This window comes from Felis catus, chromosome F1 (genome assembly GCF_018350175.1).
Source record: "Felis catus isolate Fca126 chromosome F1, F.catus_Fca126_mat1.0, whole genome shotgun sequence".
Taxonomy (NCBI): domain Eukaryota; kingdom Metazoa; phylum Chordata; class Mammalia; order Carnivora; family Felidae; genus Felis; species Felis catus.
Window position 1 is genome coordinate 30069091 of NC_058384.1, and position 27129 is coordinate 30096219.

At 48.3% G+C, this 27129-nt stretch overlaps 1 protein-coding gene across 2 annotated transcripts in view; it reads right to left on the reverse strand.

Moving 5' to 3' along the window:
• RPS6KC1 (ribosomal protein S6 kinase C1) overlaps positions 1-27129 on the reverse strand; it is a 347664-nt gene that overhangs the window by 41875 nt on the left and 278660 nt on the right. Inside the window, exon 16 of one of the 2 annotated variants that reach the window (XM_045048944.1) lies at positions 24865-24899. The exons of the other annotated variant lie outside the window; for it this stretch is intronic. Coding sequence (XP_044904879.1) covers positions 24880-24899 — 20 coding nt within the window. The 3' untranslated portion in view covers positions 24865-24879. Of the gene's footprint in view, positions 1-24864; positions 24900-27129 lie in introns of those variants that run through there. 2 annotated transcript variants of the gene reach the window in all.

Consider the following 27129-nt stretch of genomic DNA (forward strand, 5'->3'; position numbering starts at 1 on the left):
AATTCTTTGAGCTGAATCAGCCTTGGGGCACTCGTGTCTGATTCAGCTTACAGTTCCCAGGCCCAGCACAGTGGCTATCACACAGTAGGCTCATTATGAATAATGTTTGTTGGGTGGGACAGATTTGATATGCAAAGTGGGGTCCCTGAGAAAGCAGCATGGGTGACGTGGGCAAGCCACGGTGGTGGGCATCGGTCAGTCTGAGACTAAAAACTGGGCCATTTACAAAGCGGATTCTCCACCTACAGCTAATTGGAAGCCTTGGCAATTGCAATGAAAGTTACACCACTCAAATTCAGGGGTTTTACCAAACCCTGCGATGTGCTTAGTAACACCAAAACAGAACATACTATACAATTCCCTCAAACGCCGGTCAGTCTGGCATACGGAGCGCAACTCCCTGCAGCAAACCTGTTAGAGACAAGCCCGCTCAGCAGAACTTTGTCTGGGACATCGGATTAACTGTCGGCCACAGCCTCTTCACATTTGGTTTACGGGCCCCCTCCTGGGCTTGAAAGCTCTCTGTAGGCTGGGACCGTGTCCAGTTTGTCTGTGTTGGGTCCCCGGAGCCTGGCACAAAAGGTGTTCCAGGAATAGTTATTTAATACCGAGGCAGTTTGGGAGGAAAAGGATACAAGAGCTGTCTTCGGATCCCTTCTTCTCATTTTGTCTGAAGGCCTTGGTGACTTCACTTGTTACATCTACAAAGATGGCTAAGAAAAAGACAGTGACACCTTCAGACACGGGAGAAAACAAACAATCCCACGGTCGTGAAGAAACAGAGGTGGAACGGAAGGGCCGAGCCAGCCCTTACGTACGGCAGTCAGCCGGACAGATCACAGCTCAGCCGGACGGTCAGCCACTCAGCCGGACAGATCACAGCTCCACCGGGCCCCGGAGGAGACCCAGGGAGTTCACCCAGTGCATTCAGAATTGCTGCCGGGCCCCAGCAGGTCGGTGATGGAGACGCCAGGTGAGGAGAGCTGCCGCGAAGCCTGCACGCCGTGGTGGCGAGCAAGTCACAAGCATGTAGACAGCCAGAGCGGCTGGGACGGGAACAGGGCCATGAGGGCTAATACTGGGCAACAGGTATGAAGCACGGCTCTGAGCACCTCGTGTACGCCCCCCCCCCCCCGCCACCACAGCCCCGTGACGACGTACGATGACCATCCACCCTGCACAGGTGAGGAAGCCAACACACAGGGAAGAGAGGCTAGCCCGTGGTTAGACAGCTAGTAAAGAGCCGGCTGGATTCCAAGCCCGGCAGCATCTGAAACAGTGGTTCGCAGAAGGCCACCAGCTGAGGTCAGTACCGAGGGAGGGCAGTAGCCATGATGCTCGCTCCCATACCACACAGAGCCCCGTGGCATCTGCGGAGGTGAAATGGGGGCCTCCTGGAAACACCCCAGGCGTCACCAGGGTGCACAAGTCCCGTGACGTCTACTGTCGTCAATGCAAATCTGTTTGCTGAGCACTAGGTCAGGGAGAGTACCCCCGAGGCAGCACCAAGGCCCGTACTGGCACCAGCCTCGCTGATAAAGGGGACACCTGACCTTCTCAGGTTCTCTGCCAGTAAGGAGACATGCAGTATTTTCCCTCTGTCTTCTTTATTTTGCCTATAAACCCCCCCTCCCCACCAGGTTATCCAGTAATATCATCCAGGCTCCACTGAAGGCAGCATGGCAAAACAGGAGGGATGGGTACAGAGGCCACCTCATCTGGGTTCAAATCCTGCCTTTCGCCACTTAGTGTGATCCTAGGCAGGGTTCTTAGTTTTTCTGTGTCTCAGTTTCCTCATCTATAAAATGGGGATAATGATCGTACCAACCTCCTGGGGCTGTTGTGAAGATTACCCCACCACTTTGCCCTGCACACACCACAGCTGCTTTCCCACGTCCCACCCCCACGGGGCCCAGACACTGTCTCTCTCCCTGTGCTACGCCATTTGTCATCATCTCTCCTGGTCCATTTTTACCATTACTGCCGCTGCTCCTTCGGCAGACCCCACTATTTAGGGATCACATTCCTGCCTCCAGGGCAGTGTGATACAGCAGAAAGGTTTGGATTCAAGTCTCAGTCCTGCCAGTGTAGGATCTGGACCCATTTATTCAGCCCCCAGGAAGCACAAAGGATGACCCAGACATCAATGTACGTGACGAAAAACAGACTCAGCAGTTGGCCTGCCCGGTCTAATACCTTTGCCAGCACCACTAGCTGCGTGACCTTGAGCCAGACGCTCAACCGTAGTACTATGCTTTGATGGCCTCATCTATAAAATTAGGATGATGCCACAATGCACCTCATGGGATTGCTGTGAGGACCCAGGGAGAATATACATGTACCCAGACACCTGCAAGTGTGCAGTAAATTCTAGCCCTTCTCATCACCTGCCCTGTCTGTAGCCTGGGAGTGGTGCTACCTACTGGATGGGTAGGCCGGGGGGACTAGAGAGTTGAGTGAAGGGACGTGTGTGACATCCAGAGCACAGGTCTTGCACACAGTCAGCCCTCAGTAATAGAAGTCCCCGCCCCTTCCCATGCCTTCGTCTGTCTGTCCCTTGGATCAGAAAGGCCTCCCATCACCTCTGCCTTCCAAAGACCTCAAGCATCGGCACGCCCACTAAAATCCCACCTCCTCCACAACCTTCCCAGATTCATGTAAAACCATTCCCAGTCCTTTCCCAATATAGACAAGGAGGTTCCTCTGCTCTCTCCACCCTTCCCCCACCCCAGCCTCGTGTCCTTGGTGGACCATAAATACTTGACAAAGACTTCCATACTGTTTCCCTGACTACGTACCAAACACTGTGCTAAGATTTCTGTTTTGATGTCGTTGAATGTTAGTCAGCTCGGGCTGCCACAACAAAATACCACAGACTGGGAGGCTTAAACAGCAGACATTTGTTTTCTCACAGTTCTGGAGCCTAGAAAGCCCAAGATCAAAGTTCCAGCCAATTCAGTGTCTGGTGAGAGCTCTCTTCCTGGCTTGTAGATGGCCACCTTCTCACAATGTCCTCACATGGCCTTTCCTCGGAGCATGCAGAGAAGGAGAAAGAGTGAGTTCTCTGGCACCTCTTCCCTGCAGCATAAGGGCCCTACCCTTATGACCTCATTTAACCTTAATTACTTCCTGGGAGACTCCCTCTCGAAAGATAGCCACACTGGGAGTCAGGGCTTCAACATATGAATTTGGGGAAGAAACAAACATTCGGTTTATAACACACTCCAGTAATACTTTGAGATGGGTTTAGAGTTTATTGATAAGGGCATGGAGTCTTTGCCCCAGGTCACAGAGCCAACAAGTGGGTGGTCACCTGCCTCCAGAGCCTGAGTCTTCAGGGCCTTTCCAAAGACCCTCACTTGAGAGAAGATTATGGCCACGGCACCTAGACACGAGCTCCTCAAGGGCACCTCAGGGGCTGAGGAGATCCAGGATAAAGGAGGCATCCAGCGGGATGGGGAGGCTCTGACAAACCTTCCTCCCACCTCAGACTTTCCGGAAGGTTGTATATGACATCATGCGCAACTTTACATATTCAATCAACAAACACTTAGACAACACCTGCTAGGTGTCCGACGTTGCTTTGGGTGCTGGGCCTCCAGTAATGAGCAAAGCAGTCCTGGTCGTTGCTCTCAGGGAACTTTCAGGGTTATAGACAAATGCTCAACCGCAATCCAGTGCCAAAAGTGAGGCCAGCACTCTGTAGGACGTAAAACCCAGGTCTGGGCTCTGCTGGGCTGGAATGGAAAGGTTGTACTCATTCTAGAACAAGACGCTGCTTTTGCGTTGACAAAACCTGAACACCACCCTGACATGTGCAGATAAACAAAATGGCCAGTGTGGTTATTTGATTGACTTCATCATAACAGAGGTTACGAACGCTGAGTCCTGCCTTCCTCCAGAATGGCCTCAATTCAATCCATTTTGCTAGACAGCCATTATCTACCAGGGGTAAAGTCCCATGCTAGGCACTGGGCAAGCATTTGGGAGAATATTGAAGGAAAAGGCCCTCGCAGCAAGAATTTTAAAAAGGCCTATGCCTTTGGATCTCTTTATGGCTGAACTCTGAGATGAAAACCAAACTCCAACCTCAGCCTTCACCTTGACTTGGCCCACTGAAGGTCAACAACCCGTCCTGCCCTCCCAGCCTGAGCTGGAGAGGTGAGAGGAAAAGACAGAAGGCTTTATTATACCACCCAGGCCACGCCTGCCAAGTTCTCCCCACAACCGCTTCAAAAAAAAAAAAAAAAAAAAGATGGAGTGAAAGGGAATTGGAAAAATGGAACCCCCTACATCCCAGAAATATTACTTTCATGAGCCGTATGAATTATTTAACAGACAGCTGAAAAGACCAAACTCAACAGAAGAATACAAAAAAACAGCTCGGTACAGACACCTTCCCCGAAGCCCATGACAATGAAATGTATTTTATGCCACAGATCAACATGCCAGGGAAGGAGGCTTCAGAGACAGATGCCCACAGGGATCATTAGCTCCTTATCTCTCAACCCTTTGCCACCAGCATCCAGATCTCCGAGCCTGGGCAACCCAGGGGGAGAGGAGCTGAAAAGTGTGTATATTGTAAGTGTTGGTTAAACAACCCCACCGTATTCTTATTTGCTGGAGGTTTTAGGGAGCAGATGTAGGACTGGCAGGGCTTGGAGCTGGCGATATTGTTCTAGCTCACTCGGAGCCAACGGGGAAGGAAAAAAAAAAAAAAGCCACACACACAAATACAAAAAGCTGCATTTGGTGCTTGCGCCTGGGCGTGCGTACTTGCTCTGTGTATCCGCTCGGCCAAGGCTCCTTAAAGTCGAGCTGACCGATGCAGAACTAGGCTTGGGGCCCGGCCAGGAGAAACCACTTCTCCCCAGGAGCCACGTCACGGCGGGGGGGTGGGGGGGGGGTCCCTCCTCGGCGGCGGGGCCACGAGCTTCCCTTACCGCAGGCGCAAGGGGGCTGGGGCGGCCACTCGCCCACCGCAGGCTCGGGGCTCTCGGTTGCTAGAGAAAGGGCAAACAAATGGAGAACCAACTAGAAAGGCGGCCAGCAGCAGTGAGGCAGGGCTGCAGCTGCCAGGCAATAACTTAGATAGTTACAGCTGCCATCACCTAGTTCATGCAAGCTTTTTAATATCTTTTGGCAGCTCTCGGTGTCACAGCACAAAGGGAGAGTTGGCACTTCGCAGCACACTTTGTTTGACATAACTGTAGGCAGGACCCAGCTGATACCTTCCGTAATGTGGATGGGTTTGCTCTTAAGGTGCGTTTTAGCAGATCAAACGGTTCTCCCCCCGCCTCCCTCTCCCCTCCCGCCACCTCCTGCTCGTGTGCGGGGCACGCACCACCACTAAATCACACATTGGGAACCAGACCAGATGAACGGGAGGACTCAGCGGGTGCAACATAAGGCTGGCCCCATAAGCACCCAGCTAAGGAGGAGAGGAAATGTGCAGAAGACAGGGAGCAAAACGCGAAGGGGAAAGGAGGAAAGAAAAATAGACCCCGTGTTCCAGAACTCTCCCAAGCCTTACCGGGAGACCCAGTCCCCGCTTTCCCACCCCCAGGCTCACAGCACTTTGAAGAAATCACAGTACTACCATCTTGCTTCCTGCTCCTCACTCTTGAAAGTTACTCGCCGCTTGCCAACCCCCAGCCCCCAGTCCCACCTTCCTAGAAACCGCGTTTGCTCCAGGTATCTCCCTGCCCTGTGTGACTCTTCCAAGGGCCAACGGAGAAGAAAGCACTGTGCAGAAGCGCTTCCCAAGCCTAGGGAGTTGTCATGACAATTCTCTGTGATCCCTCCGCCAAGCCAGGCATCCTTGTTTGGCAGATCCAGGAGCCTTGCTGGGACTTAGAGAAATAGTCTTCTCTAAGACCCCACAGCACAGATGGGCATGAAGCAGACATGTGAGCAGAGGAGGAGCAGAAGACGGGCACGGGGACACGAGAAGAAGGAGAGGTTGGTAGACACTCTGCCCAGGCTGAGCTGCACGTGGTGGAGACATTTAGACTTGGAGGGAAAATCATCACTTCTCTGTCTTAGCACCGGTCTTTCCACACCACCCCCCACAGCCCTCCCCCCCCCCCACCAGCACGTTCCTTTTGTGCATCCTTCCAAATGGTGGTTCTGGTTGCCTGCTGGATGCCTTGGGGAAAGCCACCAGGAAGGCAATCAGAGGCAAAAAAAAAAAAACAAAACACCGTGGCAATTATCAAGGATGATGATGGGCTCCTCGTGGTTGGCATATTCGTTTTCTCAAGCTGCAGTAACCAAGTATGGGACTTAAGCAACAGAAATGCATCGTCTCAAAGACCTGGAGGCTAGAACTCCAGGATCCAAGTGTCAGAAAATTGGCTCCTTCTGAGCGCTGTGAGGGAGACCCTGTTCCATGCTTCTCTCCTGGCTTCTGGTGGTTTGCTGGCAATCTTTGGGGTTCCTTGACTTATGGTTGCAAAACCCTGATCTCTGCCTCCACCTTCACGTGACATTCTTCCCATGTTTGTGTTGTCTCTGTGTTCAAATTTCCCCTTCTTTATAAGGATACCAGTCACTTTGGATGAGGGGCCCACCCTATTCCACTAGGACCTCATCTTAACTAATCAAAGCTACAACAACCTTATTTCCAAATAAGGTCACGCTCGGAGGTACTCAGGGTTTAGGACTTCACCATATGAAATTTGGAGGCGGGAGAGATACAATTCAGTCCAGAACAGTTGGGCACTATCCTGTCCACGTTGTAGTACTTCCAACCCTTGTCTGTCCCGCAAGGTGAGTATCATCGTCCCCACTTAGCAGAGAATGCAAGTAGGGCTCAGAAAAGTCAAGGGACCGGCCTGAAGTTAGACAACTATAGGACCATCTGAATGCCACAACTGACCTCTGCCAAGTGCCTGGGAGTTGGCCATGGCCGTGCTTCTCCCCTAGGACCGAAAATGGGTCTCGACCTTCTTTTGATGGGCTATCTTGTCTGGAGTAGCCTGGCCTAGGATCACTTGGCTCCATCAGATTCCAGCATAAATCATTCACAAAGCTGTGTTTTCTCCAGAATGCACGTGGCAGGCGGTCTGCAGGTGTGGAGCCTTGGATGGGCACGGAAGCAGGGTGCGTTGCTCTCATTCACATGCCGCTTCTGCTTGGCAAGATTCTCCGCTTCTCCTGGGCTCTAAAGGAGATGACATATTCTGTCCCTTCTCATCATGCCTGCATTTAGTACTTGGTATCGATTTATTATTTGTTAAAGTAATAAAATACTGGTGTGGCAGTACATGCTACATAGCGTGGGTTCAATAAGTGTCAGTTGCCCATTTCCTGTCTCAACATGCCTGCGAACTTTCTCTCCTCACTATCACTGCCGCCTGCTCTGGGAACACAAGCTCACTGTTGCGGAGATGGGAGCGAGGTACCAGTGCAGTTCCGCGAGGCAACCCGTACGTACCTGGCCGCCACCTAAATAAACAAGTAGCATTTATTGATCACTTCATGCCAGGCACAGCTCAACCAATTTCCATTAATTAGCTCAATTAATTCTCCCAGCAGTCCCAAAAGGAAGACCCATTATTACCCCGACTTTATCGATGAGGAAACTGAGAACAAAACCGTTAAGGGACCAGCTACAATTCCTTGAAAGGGCCAAATAGTATCAAGAGAGAACTGTGTTATGATTGCACTAACTAGAGTTTTGCTTACTCAGAGGGAGATCTGAATTAGAAAGTCCTAGTGTGGTCGCCTTGGAGGAAATGTGGCTTCATCAGCTTAGAAACAGCACATCCCCTTACAACCTCTCAGGTTAGCAACCCCTCAGTTCAACAGTCAACCAGTTAGCCTGGCAGAGTTACCCTAACAGGAGCTACAAAGGTAGTTATTTTGCAGGAATTAAACTTTTCCTCTGCTACTCTATTTGTTCTTTACTCACCAAAGACTTCTTCCCTAGTGTCCAAATACTGATCAGTGTCCCCAAACTCCAATTTTAGTAGAAAATTCAAATAAATGCGATTGTCCTCTACAGCCAAGACTTTCCAACGTTCTCTCAAGCTTATAGGTATGATCTCACCATGGACATAAGCATCACATGCAGGTATCAGACTCCCTTCCCCTCTGACAAAGCAAAAATAGTTTTATTTCCAGCTTCCCTACTCCCAATCAGAAACACAGTGCCTCTTGGCCCTCTTGTGCTGAATAATTTCAGCAGTTTCCAAAACAAAATTAAATACAGCCCTAGCTTGAGAAATGTTCCACCTCCTGGAGTCAGGGCATTTAGTATTATTATTCCCTTATTATTATTCAAAACAAATAAGAATGATAAAACATCAGTTGGAGCCACTCCAGCACAGAAGGAACTGGAATATCTAATAAAAAACATAGTATTCCACAAATAGAAAGTGTTAGAAAACGCAGAAAAACAATGGCAGAGGACGTTCTGAACCTTCCCCCTAAAACAGAGATCACCTGAAATAATAGAGCAGCAATAAATGTCCAATCAAATCAACACAAAGAATACTGTGTAGGGTAACCCCATTTAAAACCTCAGAAAAACAAAATGTAAAGCACAGGGCCTGGCACATAGTAGGACATCATTTTCAATTTCCTCCCCTTTCTGGTGGCATTACATGGAGCTTCCTTCCAATAGTCTAAGTTCTTTGGCTAAGGTTGTCACCATCAGGAACTCTTTGCCCTCCACTGGAGTATCTCCAGTGACCCCCACATCCAGGAAATCTCATTCCATGAAGGGCCATTAAAGCCCCATTTCAACCTGAGCAAATGTTTAGTTCCAAGTTGAGAAAAATCCTGGGATGCTGGCAACCGCCAAAGGCCATCCCTTCCCAAAAAAGAGTGTGGCAAGTTCATGGCTGCACGACTCTTGTTTGCTCCCTAGAACAGAGGGGTGTGAATTGCACACAGAATTGAAGAGCCAGCCTCTGCTCAGGTCCCCCAGTTACTTCCATTCCCAGAGTCTCCTGCGTTAACACACCCAGCCCCGTCCAAATGGGGCCCCATTCCTGAGATGCCTGACTTTGGGCATGTGGATCTGTTTCCTGGGTGGAAGGGCTTATTCACAGATGATTCACTTTACCTAGACCTGTTTCCAGATGCAAACCAGGTGGGAAAACAGTAGACTCAAAGCCCCCAAGGGACCACCATACCTCTATTCCTGCCTGCTTTCCTCCATACTGTTCAATGTCAACTCCCACTGCCACTGTTGGCTTTGGGGAAGGGTGGAGGAGAAACACAATGCGCTGTAGGGGCCGAGCCCCAGAACAGTCTGCATTACCTGTGAAAGGGGAGGAGAACTGTAGGCACAAATCCTATTTATTTTTATTCACAGTAATGAACCTAATCCTCTATAGAGTCAAGAAAATTTCCTTCCATCATAGTTATCACTAATGGCGCATCCCCCTTGAAAAAATTTAATGGAAACTCCAAAAAATTTAATAGAAACAATCTAACAATTGAAAATGTGCTAAGTAAATCCAAATAATTGAATACAAAGCAATAATTTAAAATGCTGCTTACAAAGATTTTGAGGACTGGGGAAATAGTGATGACATAAGGTTGGATTAAAAACAGGATACAGGATACATTTACATACAGTTTAATCCCAGCTATATAAATATAGAAAACATATACAGCACTAGATATTGTTTTGTCTGCCAGTATCCCTTTTCCCCACCCCAACTGCAGCTTTTCTGGGAACTTCACACACACACACACACACACACACACACACACACACACACACAGAGTTGCCACAGAGGAGTCATCATGCACAGTTGCACAGTATGGCTGGCCCTGGCCCCAGTTGATGGTCCAAGGTAGATGTGTGACCCTAGCCAGGACAATCGTCTCCCTCCCCAGTAATTCTGAACTGGAACTGAGGGAATCTGTCTCTTTCCAGCAGTAGAAGCGATAGGACATAGAGGCCAGGAGTTGCAGATGTGGGTCCACATGTCCTAGCCCGTGGGCCAGAGATGCCGGCAGCTGATCCACAGAGAGAAGAGACGAGAGGAGCCACACGCACAGAGGGAAAAACAAGAGTCACAGCACGTGAGTCTCTGCTGTTCTTGCTCCTGGGGCCGGCCACACTTCCGCCCTTGGGACCCACAAGACACACGAGCCTAGGTCTTCAGAATAAAGCCTCCTTTTTACCCAGGGTGCTTGAATTGGATTTCTGTCACTGTAACCAAAAGAACCCTAACCAATACGTGCTCCATCAAATACCCAGTTATTTACACACCCCCTACCTGCTTCAAAATGTTGGGGAAGGGGGTGTGACTACAGGTGATCTCACTTTGCTTCTCTGCATTTCCCAAATTCCTTACTATGAACACTTTCATCATCTGATGTGCAGTGACCACCTCCAAATGCACCCCTTGGATTCGCTTACACACAAACGTACTTTTGCTCTACTTGACAGAAAATATGTATTTATGAAATATGTATTTTATGCTAATGCGAACATTTTATTTTTTATTGTTATTATTATTATATAATCTTCATAGCAGATACAGAAACCAATATCCTGGAGAGTGTTGGTCTTTTTGAGGCTCCCCGTCCTGAGGCCTCTGATGCTCCACTGCAGGCCTGCCTCTCCCTTCCCCACCCCTGCCCTGGCCTGGCCCCCAAGTCATTCCTTCCGTGTCAGCCATTCCCAGGTCTTTGCTGATTCATTGTCCAAAGGTCAGCCATTTGCACATCAGAAAAGGAAGGGCAGGAAAACTTCCATCGTTCCACATGGTGTGGCCACACTTCTTTTTACTTCCACTGCTCCCCCAAACCGTGGCCATTTTGGCCTCTTCTTTTTCCCCAGTGAATCCTTCAAAAGCTCTTTCTTATTCTTTGGAAGCAGAGAACAGACCCTCTTTTCTGACTGAGAATCAGAAAACTTGGCTGGCACACCCCCTAGTGGTGGCCTAACGAATCCCCCCTCAATTACTATAGGTTGCGTACCCCTGGGGTTTCTCAAAGTGGGTTCCATGGGACCCCTGGTTCTGCAAGAAGATGGGAGAGGAGAGAAGTATTTCATGCTTAAGTTAGATCTGAAAAGACTGGGATAAATGAAAGCAATCGGTTTCCTTACTGGTGGACTCCTCCAAGTCTTTAATATACTCATGAACATGAATCTCAAAGATTTAAGATTTTAGCATGCAGTGCATCCCAGATTTATTTGATCGGAGTTTGGGGAGATCATAGGAAGAGCTACCATGTATTGAGACGTACTACCGATCATAGTACTCTCATTTATAGATGGAGAACTTGATGTTTAAAGAGGTCAAATATCTTGCTGAAGTTAGGTCTGTCTGCATGACACCAAAGTCTGTGTTCTCAACCATTCCAAGACCCTGACTTCTTTTATTTGTTCCAGGGTATTACTCTTCAGATTCCACTCGCATAAAATATGCAACTTGTACATATCACTCCACTTGGTTCCCGTATTACCAGTCATGCAATACTACAAATCGTCTCCCTGTGGGACAAGAAAAGCAGACTACAGAGGACATTGAGGGCTCTCTGATTGCCCTTGGGAAGCTTTGGTTTCCATGCAATGAAGAGAGGGGCAGTGTCTCAATGCCACAAACAAGATCCTTCTTGAAAATCTCAACACAAGGGTTATGACAGGACACCATGTCAGGGAGCCTAATGTATATTTCCCAATGATATTATGGAAAATATAGTAGACTGCTTTTTTATTTCGTCTAAAAGCTTAGTTTGTCTTGAATCTTACATATCTGTTGACCTGGTTTTATAAGCAGTAAAACATTCTATGTGCATACCTGGGCTTTTTTGGTCTATTAAAAAGTGGAGATGATAATACCCACCTCACATCACATTTTTATGTCAAATGTAAGTACATACATGTAAAAAGTGTAACTCTGGATTGTTTTTTTGTTTGGGGAATTTTTTTTATTTTTTTCTTTAGTTTCTAGTAGAAGAAGCCCAAAGATGATTTATTGAGTCACATAACTTAAAATTTCAGGCTTCAGGCACGGTTGGATCCGGGGGTTCAAATGAGACCATCATTAGACCTGAATGCATGTTACTTGTACTTTTAGAGAAAAAGAAATAGAATACAGTGCTATAAATATGTCTTGGTCCCTTGTCCTGATGGACACACAGAGATACTATAAATAATTACATGGATGTTGGGCATTTGGGGATAGACCCCACTTCTACAACTGAGCCTCCAGCTACCCTTTTTGAGACTTGGTTTTTCCATCTGTAAAAATGGGCACACTACTTCTCTTTTTCCCCATCAATGGAAGCTAGAATAAGTTGTAAAACTTTCAAGGGCTTTTTTCCTTGGAGGATTAAATATTGTGGGTTTGTGTGTGTGTGTTTGGGGGTATTTTTTCTGCTATTAATGTTCACAGAGATCGCACTTATCACTGGCAAAGGGTTTTACAAGTTTTTATTTGTTTTATAAATTTATCATTTAAAACTCCATAATTAGCCTGGCAAAACATACACCTTCAACATTACAACCACAGTTTAAAGCCAATCAAGCCACAGGGGGAGCTGAGTATATATATATATATATATATATATATATATATATATATATATCTCCATGTATATATGTATCCATATTTAAATTCACATTGTGTGTATGTGCATGCGTGTGTGTGTGTGTGTGTGTGTGTTTGCAAGACACATAAATGGCAAATAAGGAAACTTAAAAAAAAAAAAGACAGATAGATAGTCCCAGATTTTAAAACCACCCCAAGGTAGAACAGGTGGTGAAAATATAATAAAACATGTTGCAAGGAACTTGTCATGAATTTTAAAAACAAAACCGCCTACAGACCACATAAACTGCTCTGAAACTCGGCTAAATCTGAAGTTCCCAAACTATTTTAAATGACAAAGCAGAAGTTCCCGAGAGAGGGAGTCCAACAGAAATGGTTTGAGGGCGATTGCTGCGGAACTCGCATGGAACAGAGCTCGAACAGACGGGCAGACACCCAGCCCGCTCCCCTTGCCAGGCTGGGCCACGTGCAGCTGTACGGCCCTCGGGGCCAGACCATGTGCATGGGGACCGAGGATTCTGTTGACAAAGGCCTCCGGGAGCCTCCTGCACCCACCTCCCCACCTGCTCGGTGGTTTCTCAATGGATCTAAAGGCAAACATTTGGACGATCTGACCAGAAGCCGGGCCTACATTTGTGGACATCCAGTTCCTGGTGCCCTATTTGAAGGCATGCTAAAGGCCCCAGCCCAGGGATACAGGCAGACGCCCCTTCTCTCTGCAGCACCCACCGGCAGAGACCCCAACCGTTCATTTGGTACAACCACCTGCCTGTTCTTTATTCTTGGTCAACAGTTTATGAAGGGCTTTTAGCTCCACTGCCTCTCTCCGTTACACAGAAACACTGGGAGCTACACAGAGACCATGGAAGGACTTCATTTTGATTGTGGAAACTGAGGAAGAGGTAAAGTGATCTGCCCCAAATCATAGAGCTGGACCGACAGCCCCAGATTTCTGACTCCTGGTCTAGTGCTCTATTAGAATATGTTTCCTAAGACCTAAGGGGCGCCTGGGTGGCTCAGTCGGTTAAGCATCCGACTTTGGCTCAGGTCATGATCTCAGGGTTCTCGGGGGTTTGAGCCTTACATCAGGTTCTGTGCTGACAGCTCAGAACCTGGAGCTTGCTGTGGATTCTGTGTCTCCTCTCTCTGGTCCCCCCCCTCCCCTGAAAAATAAAGATTTTTTAAAAATTAAAAAAAAAAATCCAAGGATATGGGATGCCTAGGTGGCTCAGTCAGTTGAGCGTCTGACTCTTGGTTTCTGCTCAGGTCATGATCTCACGGTCCGTGGGTTCAAGCCCCGCGTAGGGCTCTGTGCTGACAGAGTGGAGCCTGCTTGGGATTCTCCATCTGCCTTTCTCTCTGCCCCTCTCCCTCTTGTTCTCTCCTCTCTCTCTCTCTCTCTTTCAAAAATAAATAAATAAACATTTTAAAAAAAGACCATCCAGGGATAGGAGTTGGGGGAGGAGCCAGCATTCTGCTCCCTCAAGCCCAGGCTCATCTGAGGAGGTCAAGCCAGGAGCAGAAGCAGTGAGCATGCACCCCAGCTAACCAAGAAGCCGGAGCCCCATTTCAGGGCAGGCAGCCCTCACTGGGCACCAGCAGATTGTTACGCAGGAATGGCAGGTCTTCTCATTTTTTTTTAATGTTTTTAATGCTTATTTTTAAAATTTTTTTTTCAACGTTTATTTATTTTTGGGACAGAGAGAGACAGAGCATGAACGGGGGAGGGGCAGAGAGAGAGGGAGACACAGAATCGGAAATAGGCTCCAGGCTCCGAGCCATCAGTCCAGAGCCCGACGCGGGGCTCGAACTCACGGACCGCGAGATTGTGACCTGGCTGAAGTCGGACGCTTAACCGACTGCGCCACCCAGGCGCCCCTTTAATGCTTATTTTTGAGAGAGGGAGAGACAGAGCGTGAGAAGTGGAGGGGCAGAGAGAGAGGGAGACACAGAATCCGAAGCAGGCTCCAGGCTCTGAGCTGTCAGCACAGAGCCTGACATGGGGCTAGAACTCAGGAACTGTGAGATCATGACCTGAGCTGAAGTCAGATGCCGAGCCACCCAGGCACCCCTCTTCTCATTTTTTTTACTTGTTTCCTCAGCCCCCTCAAGGCTCTGGCTTAGTGAGAGTACCTCCAACACTATTCTAATACCCCAAAGCAGTTCTGTTCAAAACCACCATCCCTCTTCCCATACTGCACTGTGATCACTTTTCGCTCCATGAATCGGGGGCTCCTCACAAATTAGGCTTCACCAACTTTGTGCTCCGCAGAGTGTACAAGCGTGTAATAAGAGCTCACTAAATCTTATTGAATTAAGCTATAGACTAACCACTTCACTGAGTACTGATGATGTGCAGGACACGGTACTAAGTGCTAAGGAAACCAACCCAGAATCACACTCTTAAAGAAGATGTGCTCTGGTGAAAGACACAAGAAACACCCACAACAGTCGGATTACCACTCAAGTGTGCCGGTTCAAGCTACAGCCCGGGATCCCAACCACCCTGAGGTAAGAGAAGGAAGATCTCTTTCCCTGTCTTTTCCGCAGCCTCTTTCAAGCTCTTCTTGGCCCCTAGAGGTTAAGAAATGCATCTCCCTGCACAACAAACACTTAGAGATTGATCCTTAATACCCTGAACGCACACACTGCAGCAGGTAGGCACAGAATTAGGGTGTCTTGCTAGTTCTTTTTTTTTTTAATGTTTGTTTATTTGGGGGAGAGTGCAAGTGGGGGAGGGGCAGAGAGAGGGGGACAGAGGATCCCAAGCGGGCTCTGTGCTGACAGGCTGACAGCAGCAGCCAGCCGATGTGGGGCTCGCACTCACAAACTGCAAGATCATGACCTGAGCCGAAGTCAGCAGCTCAACCGACTGAGCCACCCAGGTGCCCCGGCTTGCCAGTTCTAATGAAGCACTATCTTATGTGCTGGTCTAGAGGCTTACGTGGGGGAAATGCAGGCTGCGTCACTGACCTATGATGCTTGAGAAGCCGGGAGAGCTGAGGCCCATCTATCACCCACGTGCTTCCAACCTGGCCCCCAGTTCTCACCCCCGATTTTAAATGGCCGGTTCCCTGGGTATACCAGGTAGCAAGCATGTGCTAATTCTCTCATCTGGCTTGTCCTTGGAGGCCCACCCCATCCTGCTGGCCGCACCAGCTGCCTGAGGGAGCACAACTGAGAAGAGATTTGGCAATTATCCAGTTAATTTGATCAGTGGAGACAGTCAAACAAATAATCCAGGCCAAAAATGTCCAGATCAGCTGTCTACATGGATCAAATTCCACCTCACTGATGCAGCGAAGGGTCGGCCTTAGAGAATGGCTTTGAGCGAGAAACCTGTCCCAGGATCCCAGCATCCCAGGCTGCAGTGGCCTTTACCAGAATGATGATCCCGGTTACATTTCTCTGCGCCTTCCTCCTCCATTCCCTGTCGGCATCCTTGCCACTTCTAGGTCTCTCTACCTCGCTCCCCGGAGCTTGGCCCGGGTCTTGGCAGCTGTCGGGGGCTGGAGCATTCTTGTGCCCATCCCCCACTCTGAGTATTTGAAATTCATTAAGAAGAGATTTCCAATATCTGGAATGCCTTCGAAACTTCAAGGAATACAAGCATCACGGAAGAATGGCAGGAGCCAGCAAGCTGCGAGGTGGGAGGGTACGGAACAGTTACCTTCTTCTTTTTTTTTTTTTTTTAATCTTTTTAATGTTTATTTATATTTGAGAGAGAGACAGATAGACAGAGCACAAGCAGAGGAGAGAGGGAGGGAGACAGAATCCAAAGCAGGCTCCAGGCTCTGAGCTGTCAGCACAGAGCCCGATGCGGGACTCAAACTCATGAGCCATGAGATCATGACCTGAGCCGAAGTCGGACGCTTAACCAACTGAGCCGCCCAGATGCCCCCAAGCCTCTTAGAGGTTGCCTGCCCCTTACCTGCCCAAACCCACTCTTCTCAGGTCTTGTCAGGGCCGCTCCTCCTGCCCAGAGGATGATGGACCAAGGCCTCGGCATAACCAAAGAAAACTTTCACAATCGGCCCCTGGGCCCTGAGCATCAGTTAAGATCGGGTTCCATTACATTCATCCAGAATACCAGCAGCTTTTATAATTGTTTTATAGTGTCGCTCTCTAACATAAATGAGTTCAGAGGCAGGCAGTCCACACTGTGGAAGACTGTACCCTCACTCCTGTCTTCGCGGGGTGGGCACCAGCTGTATATCCTACTAAGGCACTGGTTTGGGAGCCACTCTAACTCCCCCTTCACTTTTTAGAATAAAAGGCAACAAAGTTTCACATTCTCAATACACGTCTCCCCCGGGGGGCAGAGAGCACCTCTCCGGCCAAGCAGTACTGCTCTCCTTATCTGCCCTCGGACTGGCTAGCTCTCATTTGCAGGACTTTGCTAAAAAGTGGCAAGAGGCAGAGAGCTAACCAGCACTGAATTTTTCCTGCCATTTCCTCTAAAGCAGGAGCTCGTGGTTGGCTTTCCCAGTTGTAGCTGGCAAAGGCTCAAATGCTCTACCAGTGTATAACTAGGGCCACCAGCTTTCCAGTTAGCAAAATCTGACTTCTAAATATTTGCCTTCCCACCTCCTCCACTCAGTCAATATCACACTTCAGACTGTGTTTCTGGGAGCCACCCCCTTCCAAGTATCAAATTCTCTGTCACTTTGGATGAGGTTCAGCTGCAGAAAACGGAAACTAGAACACACACAAGGAATTATCCCTTCACGTGAAGAAGCCCACAGTTAGGCAGGGCTGGAAGCTCCACAGTCATCAGAGATCTGGGGTCCTCCTCTTGTTCTGCTCCAACATCCCTAGAGCACAAAACTCCCATCGTTGAGGTGGCCCCGTGATACGAGATGATTGCTGGCAATCGCACGAGCAAGTCTAACTACAAGAGATGCTGCAATATGTGATCTTTCACCTGAGGACCCGGCTGCCATGAATAAATGCAGGATTCCGTTATAAAGTAAAAGGAGAGAGTGACGCTGCTGGAGGAGGCCACGAGCAGCCTGATGCCACGATGTGTTATTTGCTAACATTTAAGGCTCCCGAACCACAGTTGGCCCAAGGCTCCGGAACCACAGTTGGCCCGTATTTTATTTATATTTGCAGCCATTCCCCCAGCCCTGTTGCCTCGCACAATGGCTTCCCCCCCCCCCCCCCCCCCCGCATAAGAAATCAACGAATGTGTACTGAATCCGCACGGAAATCCAGACCGAAGAGGCGTTCCATTAGAACCCTAACTTAGACTGAACCTCAACGAGAATTTTCATATAATCGCCATCCTTTTTACTTTTGTGAAGGTGTAGTTTCTTCTCATCTACCCTCCTTAAACCAGCTTCTAGGGTTTTGATCAAGACCTTAGAGTGTCGCCTGGAGCCATACCAAAGTGTGGTCGGGACACTACTGTCCGTCTGCAGCCTGCAAAGCGTCTTTATCACTAAGCAGTGTTGAGCTCAGCTTAGACTTCCTCGGCGCAGTGCTTTTATTCTGGAGTGAGCTCCTTAACCTCCTGACAGACCAGTACAAATGGAACAGCACTGATTTAGAGGCTGTGCCTGTGTCTGCAACAGAATGCGGGCCGGCTAGGTGAAGATGTGTGGTTGACATTACAGTCAGCGTTCTCATTCGGTGAGATGACCCAAATCGACAAGATGTGTAATCACAATTCAAAGGGACTTTGGCCTTGTGTTCAAAGGAGCCAAATCCGGCCCCCCAAATATATGCATATATTTATTGAAAATCCAGGTAAACCTTCCTCTGCACCAGTCAGGACGGGGTAGCCGTGACTGAGTACTATGTGTCAAAAAGAGTTAAAGATCTTGATCAACTTCAACTCAATAAAATCCAACACTGTGATGTGGTCACATGCGTTTTTAGGCTGTGTCAACAGAAGTATTAAATCTAGAACATAGGAGATGATAATCCTACTCTACTGTGTACCAGTCAGAGTCTGTATGGAATACTGTGTCCAATTGAGGGTATACCACACCCCCAGGAGGAGTGTGGAGGAAATGGCACTTGCACAGAGGGGAGCAACCTAAATAGTGAAAAGATTCGGGGATGCCTGGGTGGCTCAGTTGGTTGAGCATCCAACTCTTGATTTCAGCTCAGGTCATGATCCCAGGGTCATGGACTTGAGCCTCGCGTCGGGTTCTGCACTGAGCTTCGAGCCTGCTTGGGATCTCTCTCCCTCCCTTTCTCTCTCTGTCCCTCTCCCTACCTTGCTCTCTCTCTCTCTCTCTCTCTCTCTCTCTCTCTCTCCTCTCTCTCTCTCTCTCTCTCAAAATGAAAACAGTTAAATTAAATTCAAAATAAAATAAAATAGCTAAAAGATTCAAAACCATGTCATGTAGAAACAGTTCAAGGAATTGCCCATTTAGCCAGATGAGGAGAAGACGGAGACCACGGCTTCTATCTTCAACTATACAAAAAGCTGTCAAGTGACAAAGAGATTGATCTTGCTATGGAAAATGCTAAGTCATAGAACCAGGGCCAGTGGGTAGAAGACCCAGAAAGATAGATTTGGGCTCAGTATCAGCAAGAAATTTCTAACAACCAGCACTATCTCTAGATGGAGCAGGCTATCTTGGAAGATCATGAACTTGGCCCCTGGGGTAATGAATACTCAGACTGGACAGCTTCCCAGAGGGTAGCATAGGGTGGGCTCCAGACCCTGATAATAGCTGGACTAAAACCTCAAAGGTTGTTCCCTTCCTGGAACTCTGGCACCTGCTCTGTGGCAACACCTTAACAGCCACACCAATGTGGTTACATGAGTTAGTGGCTTCCTGTTCACCTTTCCATTCATGGTTCCATTGACGCTCACAGCTCTTTGGAGTAAGCAGAGTGGATGACAGAGGATAAAATGTCATCCACTTAAGTGTCCAAGTCAGGACTGACCCCAAGTCACTTGATCCCTAGTCCACCCCTCCATGGGCAAGGTCACTATGAGAAACCTCTCTCTTGATGACAGATTGACCAGCAGGGAGAGAGCCACCTGGAGGACAGCTGAGGAGGGGCACACTGGGCCTTGGTGGCTTATCCAGTCTTTTCCAGGTGTTGCTCCCACTGTAAGACGTTCACTCCCACAAAACACTAACTCAAAGGGATACATGCAGCCCTGTGTCTATTGCATGTGGCATTATTTATATTATAGCCAAACCACAGAACCCATCTAAGTGCTCACTGATGAATGGATAAACAAGAAGAAGAGTGTGTGGGTGTGGGTGCGTGGGTGTGGGCGGGGGTGTGGGGGTAAAGTGGAATACTATTCGGCCATTAAAAACAATGTAATCTTGCCATTTGCAACAACACATGGAGGTAGAGAGTATCATGCTAAGTGAAACAATTCAGCCAGAGGATGATAAATACCATATGATTTCATTCCTATGTGGCATTTAAGAAACAGAACAAAGAGGAAAAGAGAGACAAGAAACAGACTCAACTAACGAAAAAACAGAGGGTTACTAGAGGAGAGGTGGGGGGGGGGATGGGTGAAATAGGTGATGGGAATTAAAGAGGACTCTTACCTTGATGAGCAATGTACAGAATTGCTGAATCGCTGTATTGCCCACCTGAAACTAATATAGCACTGTATGTTAACTATACTAGAACTAATTTAAAAAAAAATGAAGTTCATTCCCTGCATTCGGGATCAAGGCTCTAGACAGGTGTTAGCAAACTACAACCCTTGGGCCAAATCTGGCCTGCCACTTGTTTCGTAAATAAAGTTTTATTGCAACACGGCCTTGCCTACTCATTACGTATTGCCTATGGCTACCTTCCTGCTTTAAAGGCAGAGTTCCATAGTTACAACAGAGGGCATATGGCCTGCAAAACCTGAAACATTTGTTACCTGGTCCTTTACAAAAAGTTTGCCAATCCCTGCTCTAGGGTATCAGTGTGGAATATGGATACTGGCTAATGTTCTCTATTGTACTGGGCAAGAAACAAGAAAAATCCTGCAGGACTGGGAAACCCCATCCAGGAAGCAATTCCGTTCACAACCATTTCCTAATGCAAGAGAAAGGACCACAGGTCTTTTATAGACCAAAAGTTTTTATCTTCTGCCAGTTGGGTTTTGATATACCACCACCCTAGGGGACAGCTATTATGACTATTTAAAACACATATAACAAAGCAATTGTTCCATCACTGTGTCTATTTGTAATAAGCACAGACGATGCACAACAGCACGGTTACGGAAAAAAGCAATGTAATTCTATGAATCAATATTAGGACCTAATTAGCCACTGAGCCCAGGCTGATAGCAGCTTATCATACCTTTCAGCCCAAAGAAAGCTCAGGTGGAAGGGAGAGGGAGAAAAAAAGAAGAGGGAATAAATAGCTAATTATGATAAACTGGTTTCCTTGGTAACTCTGTTTATAACCGCAATGATGTTGCCATATTTTTAATGATAAACACAAAGGTTTGATGTGAGATTATATAACGCATACTGTCTCAATGCTGGTTCTACTCTAGCAAAGGTGAAGCCAGATACAAATGTGAATTTTGTGAGGCTAAGAAAATTAGAGAAGCTTTCTCTAACCCCACCCCAAACATCTGTTGTTAGTTTATTCTCTGGGTACCAAAGAGCTCAAGAACATGGAAACAGATATTTATGGTGTTCAATGAATCCTATGTGTCCATTCAACCCTCAGATTTTTAGTTACAGCTGGGGTAACTAAGAGCTGCCCCTTGGTCACCTCGCTGACCCAGACCTGTGGTCTGGGGAGAGACATGGAGTGACTAATGCAGAGAAGAAGTGTCCCCTCCACAAAGCTGTCAGCCATCGGAGTCAACCCTGCGACCAAATCATCTCATGAGATTCACTCCCCACCTTCATCTTTCCGGGATGCCTGGGCCCTAATTTGTGAGAGTAACATTTTGGCTGGAATATTTGGGCCCACTGGCAAATATTGCAGGTTGAATCACTAAGCCAGGGGTTGGCAACTATGACCCATGGGCCAAATCCAGCCCATCGCCTGTTTTGGTAAACATAGTCATATTGAAACACCACCACACATAAATAAATGTGGTTGCTTTCACACTACATGGTAGAGATGAGCGGGTGTGACAGAGACCATATGGCCCATAAAACCTAAAATATTTACTATCTTACCCTTTGCTGAATAAGTTTGTTGAGCTCCACACTAGACATTCATATTCTGAGCCACCTATGCTTTGCTTTCCTCTACTACAGAAGCCAGAAAGCAAAATATTGAACTTCGGCCTCCTCTGTGGCTAGCGGGGGCAGTGTGAAATTGTTCTGGCCAATAAGATGCAGATAGAACTCCCGGGAGAGATTTGCCCCCCTCGAACATCCCTCCTGCCTCCCATAGAACGAGCAAAGCCCATAAAAGGAAGAATTTTGCCCTTTGTAATCTTCACTTCTCCCCTCTCTGCCAAGGCCCTTCTGCCTGGAACATAGACACAACACCTGGAGATACAGCAGCCATCTTGCCACCATGAAGACAAAAGGCATCGCTAACGATAGTAAAGCCGGAAGACAGAAGGAGCTGGTCCTTGTTAACATCCTTGAGTAAGTACCCAGCACTGGATTATGTTCTAAGCACCTCCGGACTCCTTGTCATGTGAGAAACATTAATTTCTTCCTCATTTAGTCATGCTAGTACATTTTTCAACTACTCACAACTGGACTGAATCCTAACCGACCAAAGGGATACAAAGAAAGTTTTTAGGGGTTCCTGGCTTGCTCAGTCAGAAGAGCATGTGACCCTTGATCTCAGGGTCCTGAGTTCGAGCCCCACGTTGGCTGTAGAGATTACTTAATAAATTTTAAAAAGCAAGTTTTCAAGTGTCAGAACCTAACAAGCTGGCAGAGTGGGGGGCAAGAGGAAGATGAGAAGCAGATTAATTGACCACCTGTGGCTGCAGAGACTAGAAGTTCAGGGAATGAGTTGTCAGTCCCACAAGTGGGGCTGCGGGTAGGTGTGACCCATGCTGTGATAACCTGGCTCTGAGGATGTTATGGAGCCAGCTGTCCCCACCAGGACTTGACCACCTATGCGATCTCATTCTCAGACCACAGGTTCACCTTCCCATGGCAGTTGAGTGTGACAAGGAAACGTGAAGATTCTGGAGCCAGAATGCTTAGGACATATCACATCTCGCCGGGTGACTTTGGATAAAACTTCTCTGCGCCTCAGTTTCCTCATCTGTAAAAGGCGGAGAATAACAGCACTTGGCCTAATAGAGTTTCTAGGAAGAGTCCGTGAGTGAAAGCATTTAGAACAGTGCCCAGAGTACGGCTGGTACAATACAAGCCATAGCCATTTTTCCAGTTACTATTGCTGTGGAACTAGTCGCCCCAAAACTAAGCATCTTGAAATAAGCATCTCATTATGCCCATGTGTTTGTGGGCGAGACTTTGGACGAGGCACGGGAAGGATGGCTTATTTCTGCCCCATGATGTCTGGGCCTCAGCTTAGGAAGACCCAAAGGCTGGGGGTAACTTGACAGCTGGAGGCTGGACTGGTCAGAAGCCTCACTCACTCCCAGATCTGGTGTCTGGGGCTAGAACGACCCCACCTCCTAATGGACGAATGGCAAGGCCGTATCATTGAAGGGCGTGCGGGATGGGAGGTTGCATCGTGGCCACCTTTGCCCAACGTGGTCACCACGGCTATTATTATTTTTCCTGCACTATAACATTGTGAACGGTTTGATCTCAGGCTCTCGAACTCTGTCATTCTTCCCAGTGACACAGCAAAGAGCTGGGCTGTAGAAACCGCACTCCAGCATTTCTCTCTCCCTCCTGACTCAACTAGAAGCTACTTGAGGACAGGATTGTGCTCTCCACCTCTATGGCATCTATATCCACAAGGATAGAGCTCCTGCTACATAAACAGAAAGTGCTTAATAAATTATCTCAAATAGATAAATGACTTAATTGTATACTAATAAATAATGGCATAAAAGCCCAATATCCTATAAATCTTCTGGGATTGGTGGACATTGCCAATCAGCCGCAGATCTTCATTTTCCCCTTCTTCCTTGGTAACAAAAGATAGATTTTATTCAGGGTGACTAAAAGACTGCATAGTTAAATATAGGCACGTAACTAAGTTCTGGTCAAGAACATGAAAACAAAAGTGTTGTATAAGACAAGCACAAAAACTGCTTAAAGGGAGCTGACTGAACCAAAAGAGTCTCTTTCGCCCTCTCCCCTCTTCCTCCCACTTCCTGGGATGCAGATGAAATGGCTGGAACTCTGGCAGCCATCAAGTGATCTTGAGGATGGAAACCAGCGCAAAACGCAGGAAGACTGACTGCTACACGATTTTGTTGGTGCTGGCATGCTGCCTACTTAAGATAAGCCTCTAATGTTGTTTAAGCCACTGTGGTCAAGTCTCTTTCTAGCGGCCAAATGAAATTCCTCCTATACCACACACTGAACCTCTAATAGGAATTAGAGAACCACTTCTTCCTCTGACATTCCTGCAGACTTGGAACCTTTCCTCTGGTGTTTACCACAGAGTACCTGGTACTATTGTTCCACGTTTTTAATCTCCCTAATATATCATGACTGCCAAAGGATGTGACCCATTCTACCTATCTTGGGGTCCAGACACAGGAGTAGCAAAGTGTCTTGTACTTACTTATGACTTGAAATATACATTTTTGAGTGAAATTAGTATTGATCTTTTTATTAAGTGCAAAGCTGTGGGTATTTTACCCCGCATTCATTGGTTGTATCATTTGTGCCATTGCCTGCTCCCCTCTGGGTCTTTAACTGGAGATAATAACACATCACCTCAGCCACCACAGGGAGGAGAACTTGAAGGTTCCATTTATGTTACTCTCCTACTTGCAAAACCTACTACAGCATATTGTGGTAGCTTTGGGGTTTTTTCTCATCAACGTTCATCTTTGTGTGATGTGGGGCGACCTCCTCCTCTTCCTGTACAGCCTGGTGGGGCTGTGAGTCACAGAGAGCACCCAACCCTTAACCTTATCTGTTATAAGCCTCGAAGAAGGGTGGACACAGGGCTCTGGCTGGCCCAATCCGAGCACCACAGCCTGCTGCACACAAGGACCTACCAGAATCCTTCCAAGAATTTTCCAAACTGGAGGTGAGGGTTGCTCCATCCCTTGGATTGAAAGCTATATGGCTGTGAACTCAGCACTGATGGCCACCATTCCTTTGCAGTCAAGCTGGTTCGAAATGGGTTTCTGTCATCTGCAAGTGACAAAGCTCTAACCAATCAAAATGAAACCACTTCCAGGCCTGCAAGTCTTTCAAAGCAGGGTTGAGGCTGCTTATCCTGGGTCTTGTGTCTTCTTTTCTTGACGACAGGGTGCTGAACCAACGGGCATCTTCAGCTCTCACTCCGAGAGGTGCAGTGCTAGAAAAGAAAGTTAAAGTCTCACTGGGACTCAGTGTGCCTGAGCCCATCTAAGCTGGAGATGTGAAGCCATCGGGAAGCTGTGGAGTGACTACTGAAGAATGCAAAATTTCCTTCAACCCTCCACGGTGTTTTCCGAGCGCGGCGTAAACCCCCCGCCGCCGTCTTCCAGTGAGCGTTAGAAAACTTGAGCAAACGTCCGGGTGCCCGTGGCCATCCTCCCCTTGGCTGTGCCCCTCCCCCTCGCTGTGTACAAATGAACACGTTCCAGTTCTCAAACATGATCTCTCTCTGACCCAGGCCTAGTACCTTGGCATATAACATGCCAGGGGTGAAGGTGACACACAAAAGGGGGGAAAAAAAGCTTTTAAAATAATTTACCATCCGTCAGTCACTTTGGGCAAGACTCAAACACGCACACACACACACACACACACACACGCACACACACACGCACAGGCACTCATGCACACAAACACACTGCAGAGGGCAATCCACCGCCATTCACAACCAAAGCCTGTCCTGTCACTGACGCATTCATGAAAGCTTTTTTCTTTCTTTTTTTTTTTTTTTTAGCAAGAGTAACAGCAGCGGCAGCAGAGAAAATGCTCTTTCTCCTGGAGCGGTGTCTTTGTGTCAGTTAGGCGTGGATGTCTGTGCGGCCGAACAGCAGTGAGAACAACCACGAATGTTAAGCACCACCACAGCGTAGCTCACTCACCAGCAGTCCTGGGGGGCACACCAGAGCCAGCCAGGTTGTTTCTGGACCCCGGCCCACATCCCGGCCCGGCTCGCCCTTCTCCCTAACTTGCTCTTACCCACAAACGCAGCCAACCTCGGCGTGGCCCTCCCGACTGCCGGTGAAGTAATGCAGAGGGCAAGACCCGCACAGCAGACGTAGGCGAATGGTGCTTTCCTTGGCCCCCGTAACTTGAATAGGCCAGACCAGAGGTGGCCCTCATGGGGGGGGGGGGGGATCGCGACGGTAGAACAAGAACCAGAGGTCTCCTTTCTGGCCCTGGAGCAGCCCACTGCTGGCTGTCAGACCTGTGTATGTGCCCCTGGCTGCTAAAGGGGTGAGGCTTCACCCTCGGATTAAAAACTGGACTGGTCCGGCTCTGAGATGTTCTCCACTTCTGGCATTTTGAGATTCTGTGAGCCATAGACCCCTATCCCCAATTTGCTGGTTATTCCAGCATCCTCCTCCTCCTTCCTTACCCCAAATTCCCGGTGTATTTGGGGGGCCCTAGAAGCCAGTGGGACTGGACACTGGGCTGAGGGCTCTGAAGAAACCTGGCAGGAGGGAGGCCTGTTAGGGGTGAAGCACTCAGGAACCAGCAGGGAAAGGCATTTGTCTCCAACAAGGGCTCCAAGCAGGCTCAGAGGCTCAGCTTTGGGGCAGCAGCCTCCTAAGAATCATCCGGGAAGCTTATTTAAATACGTGTACTCTGGGGCACCTGGGTGGCTCAGTCTGTTCAACGTCCACCTCTTGATTTCAGCTCATGATCTCAAGGTTTGTGGGTTCGAGCCCCACGCTGGGCTCTGTGCTGACAGTATGCAGCCTGCTTGGGACTCTCAATCTCTCTCTGCCTCTCTCTGTGTCCCTCTCCCACTTGCGCTCTCTCTCTCTCTCTCTCTCTCTCTCCCCCAAGAAATAAACATCAAATATATGCATACGTGTGTGTGTGTGTGCGTGTGTGTGTGTGTGTGTGTCCTCCCTCAAGAAATAAACATTAAATATATGCATACGTGTGTGTGTGTGTGTGTGTGTGTGTGTGTGTGTGTGTGTGTATGTGTACTCTGGAGCTCACTGGGTCTGAGACCAAGAAATCTTCATTTCAAACAGTTACTCCAGGTGCTCTCCAAGTAGGTGTTCCACAGATGAAAGGCTAAGAAACTCTGGAGGCCCCTGGTTCTGGCCTCTGCTTTCTGCCCATTCTTGTCCTGTTGCCCACCACAGCCCTGGGGACCACAGGCAGAGTGACCAACAGCCACAGGCAAAGAAAATGGCCACGGCCCCATGCCCAGGTCCAGGAATCAAGACGGCATGGGTCACCGATGGATGCAGAGAACCGCTCCATTCCTAACGACCAGTGCTGAGAACGTCTGCCCGGGACAGGCTCCGACTCAATCCACAGGGAGTTCCTGAACGCAGGCCAGTCTGGGTTGAGTCCACGAACGTGCTGCCGCCATGGAGCAGGAGGAGAAAGCAGATGTGATCGTGGTGTCA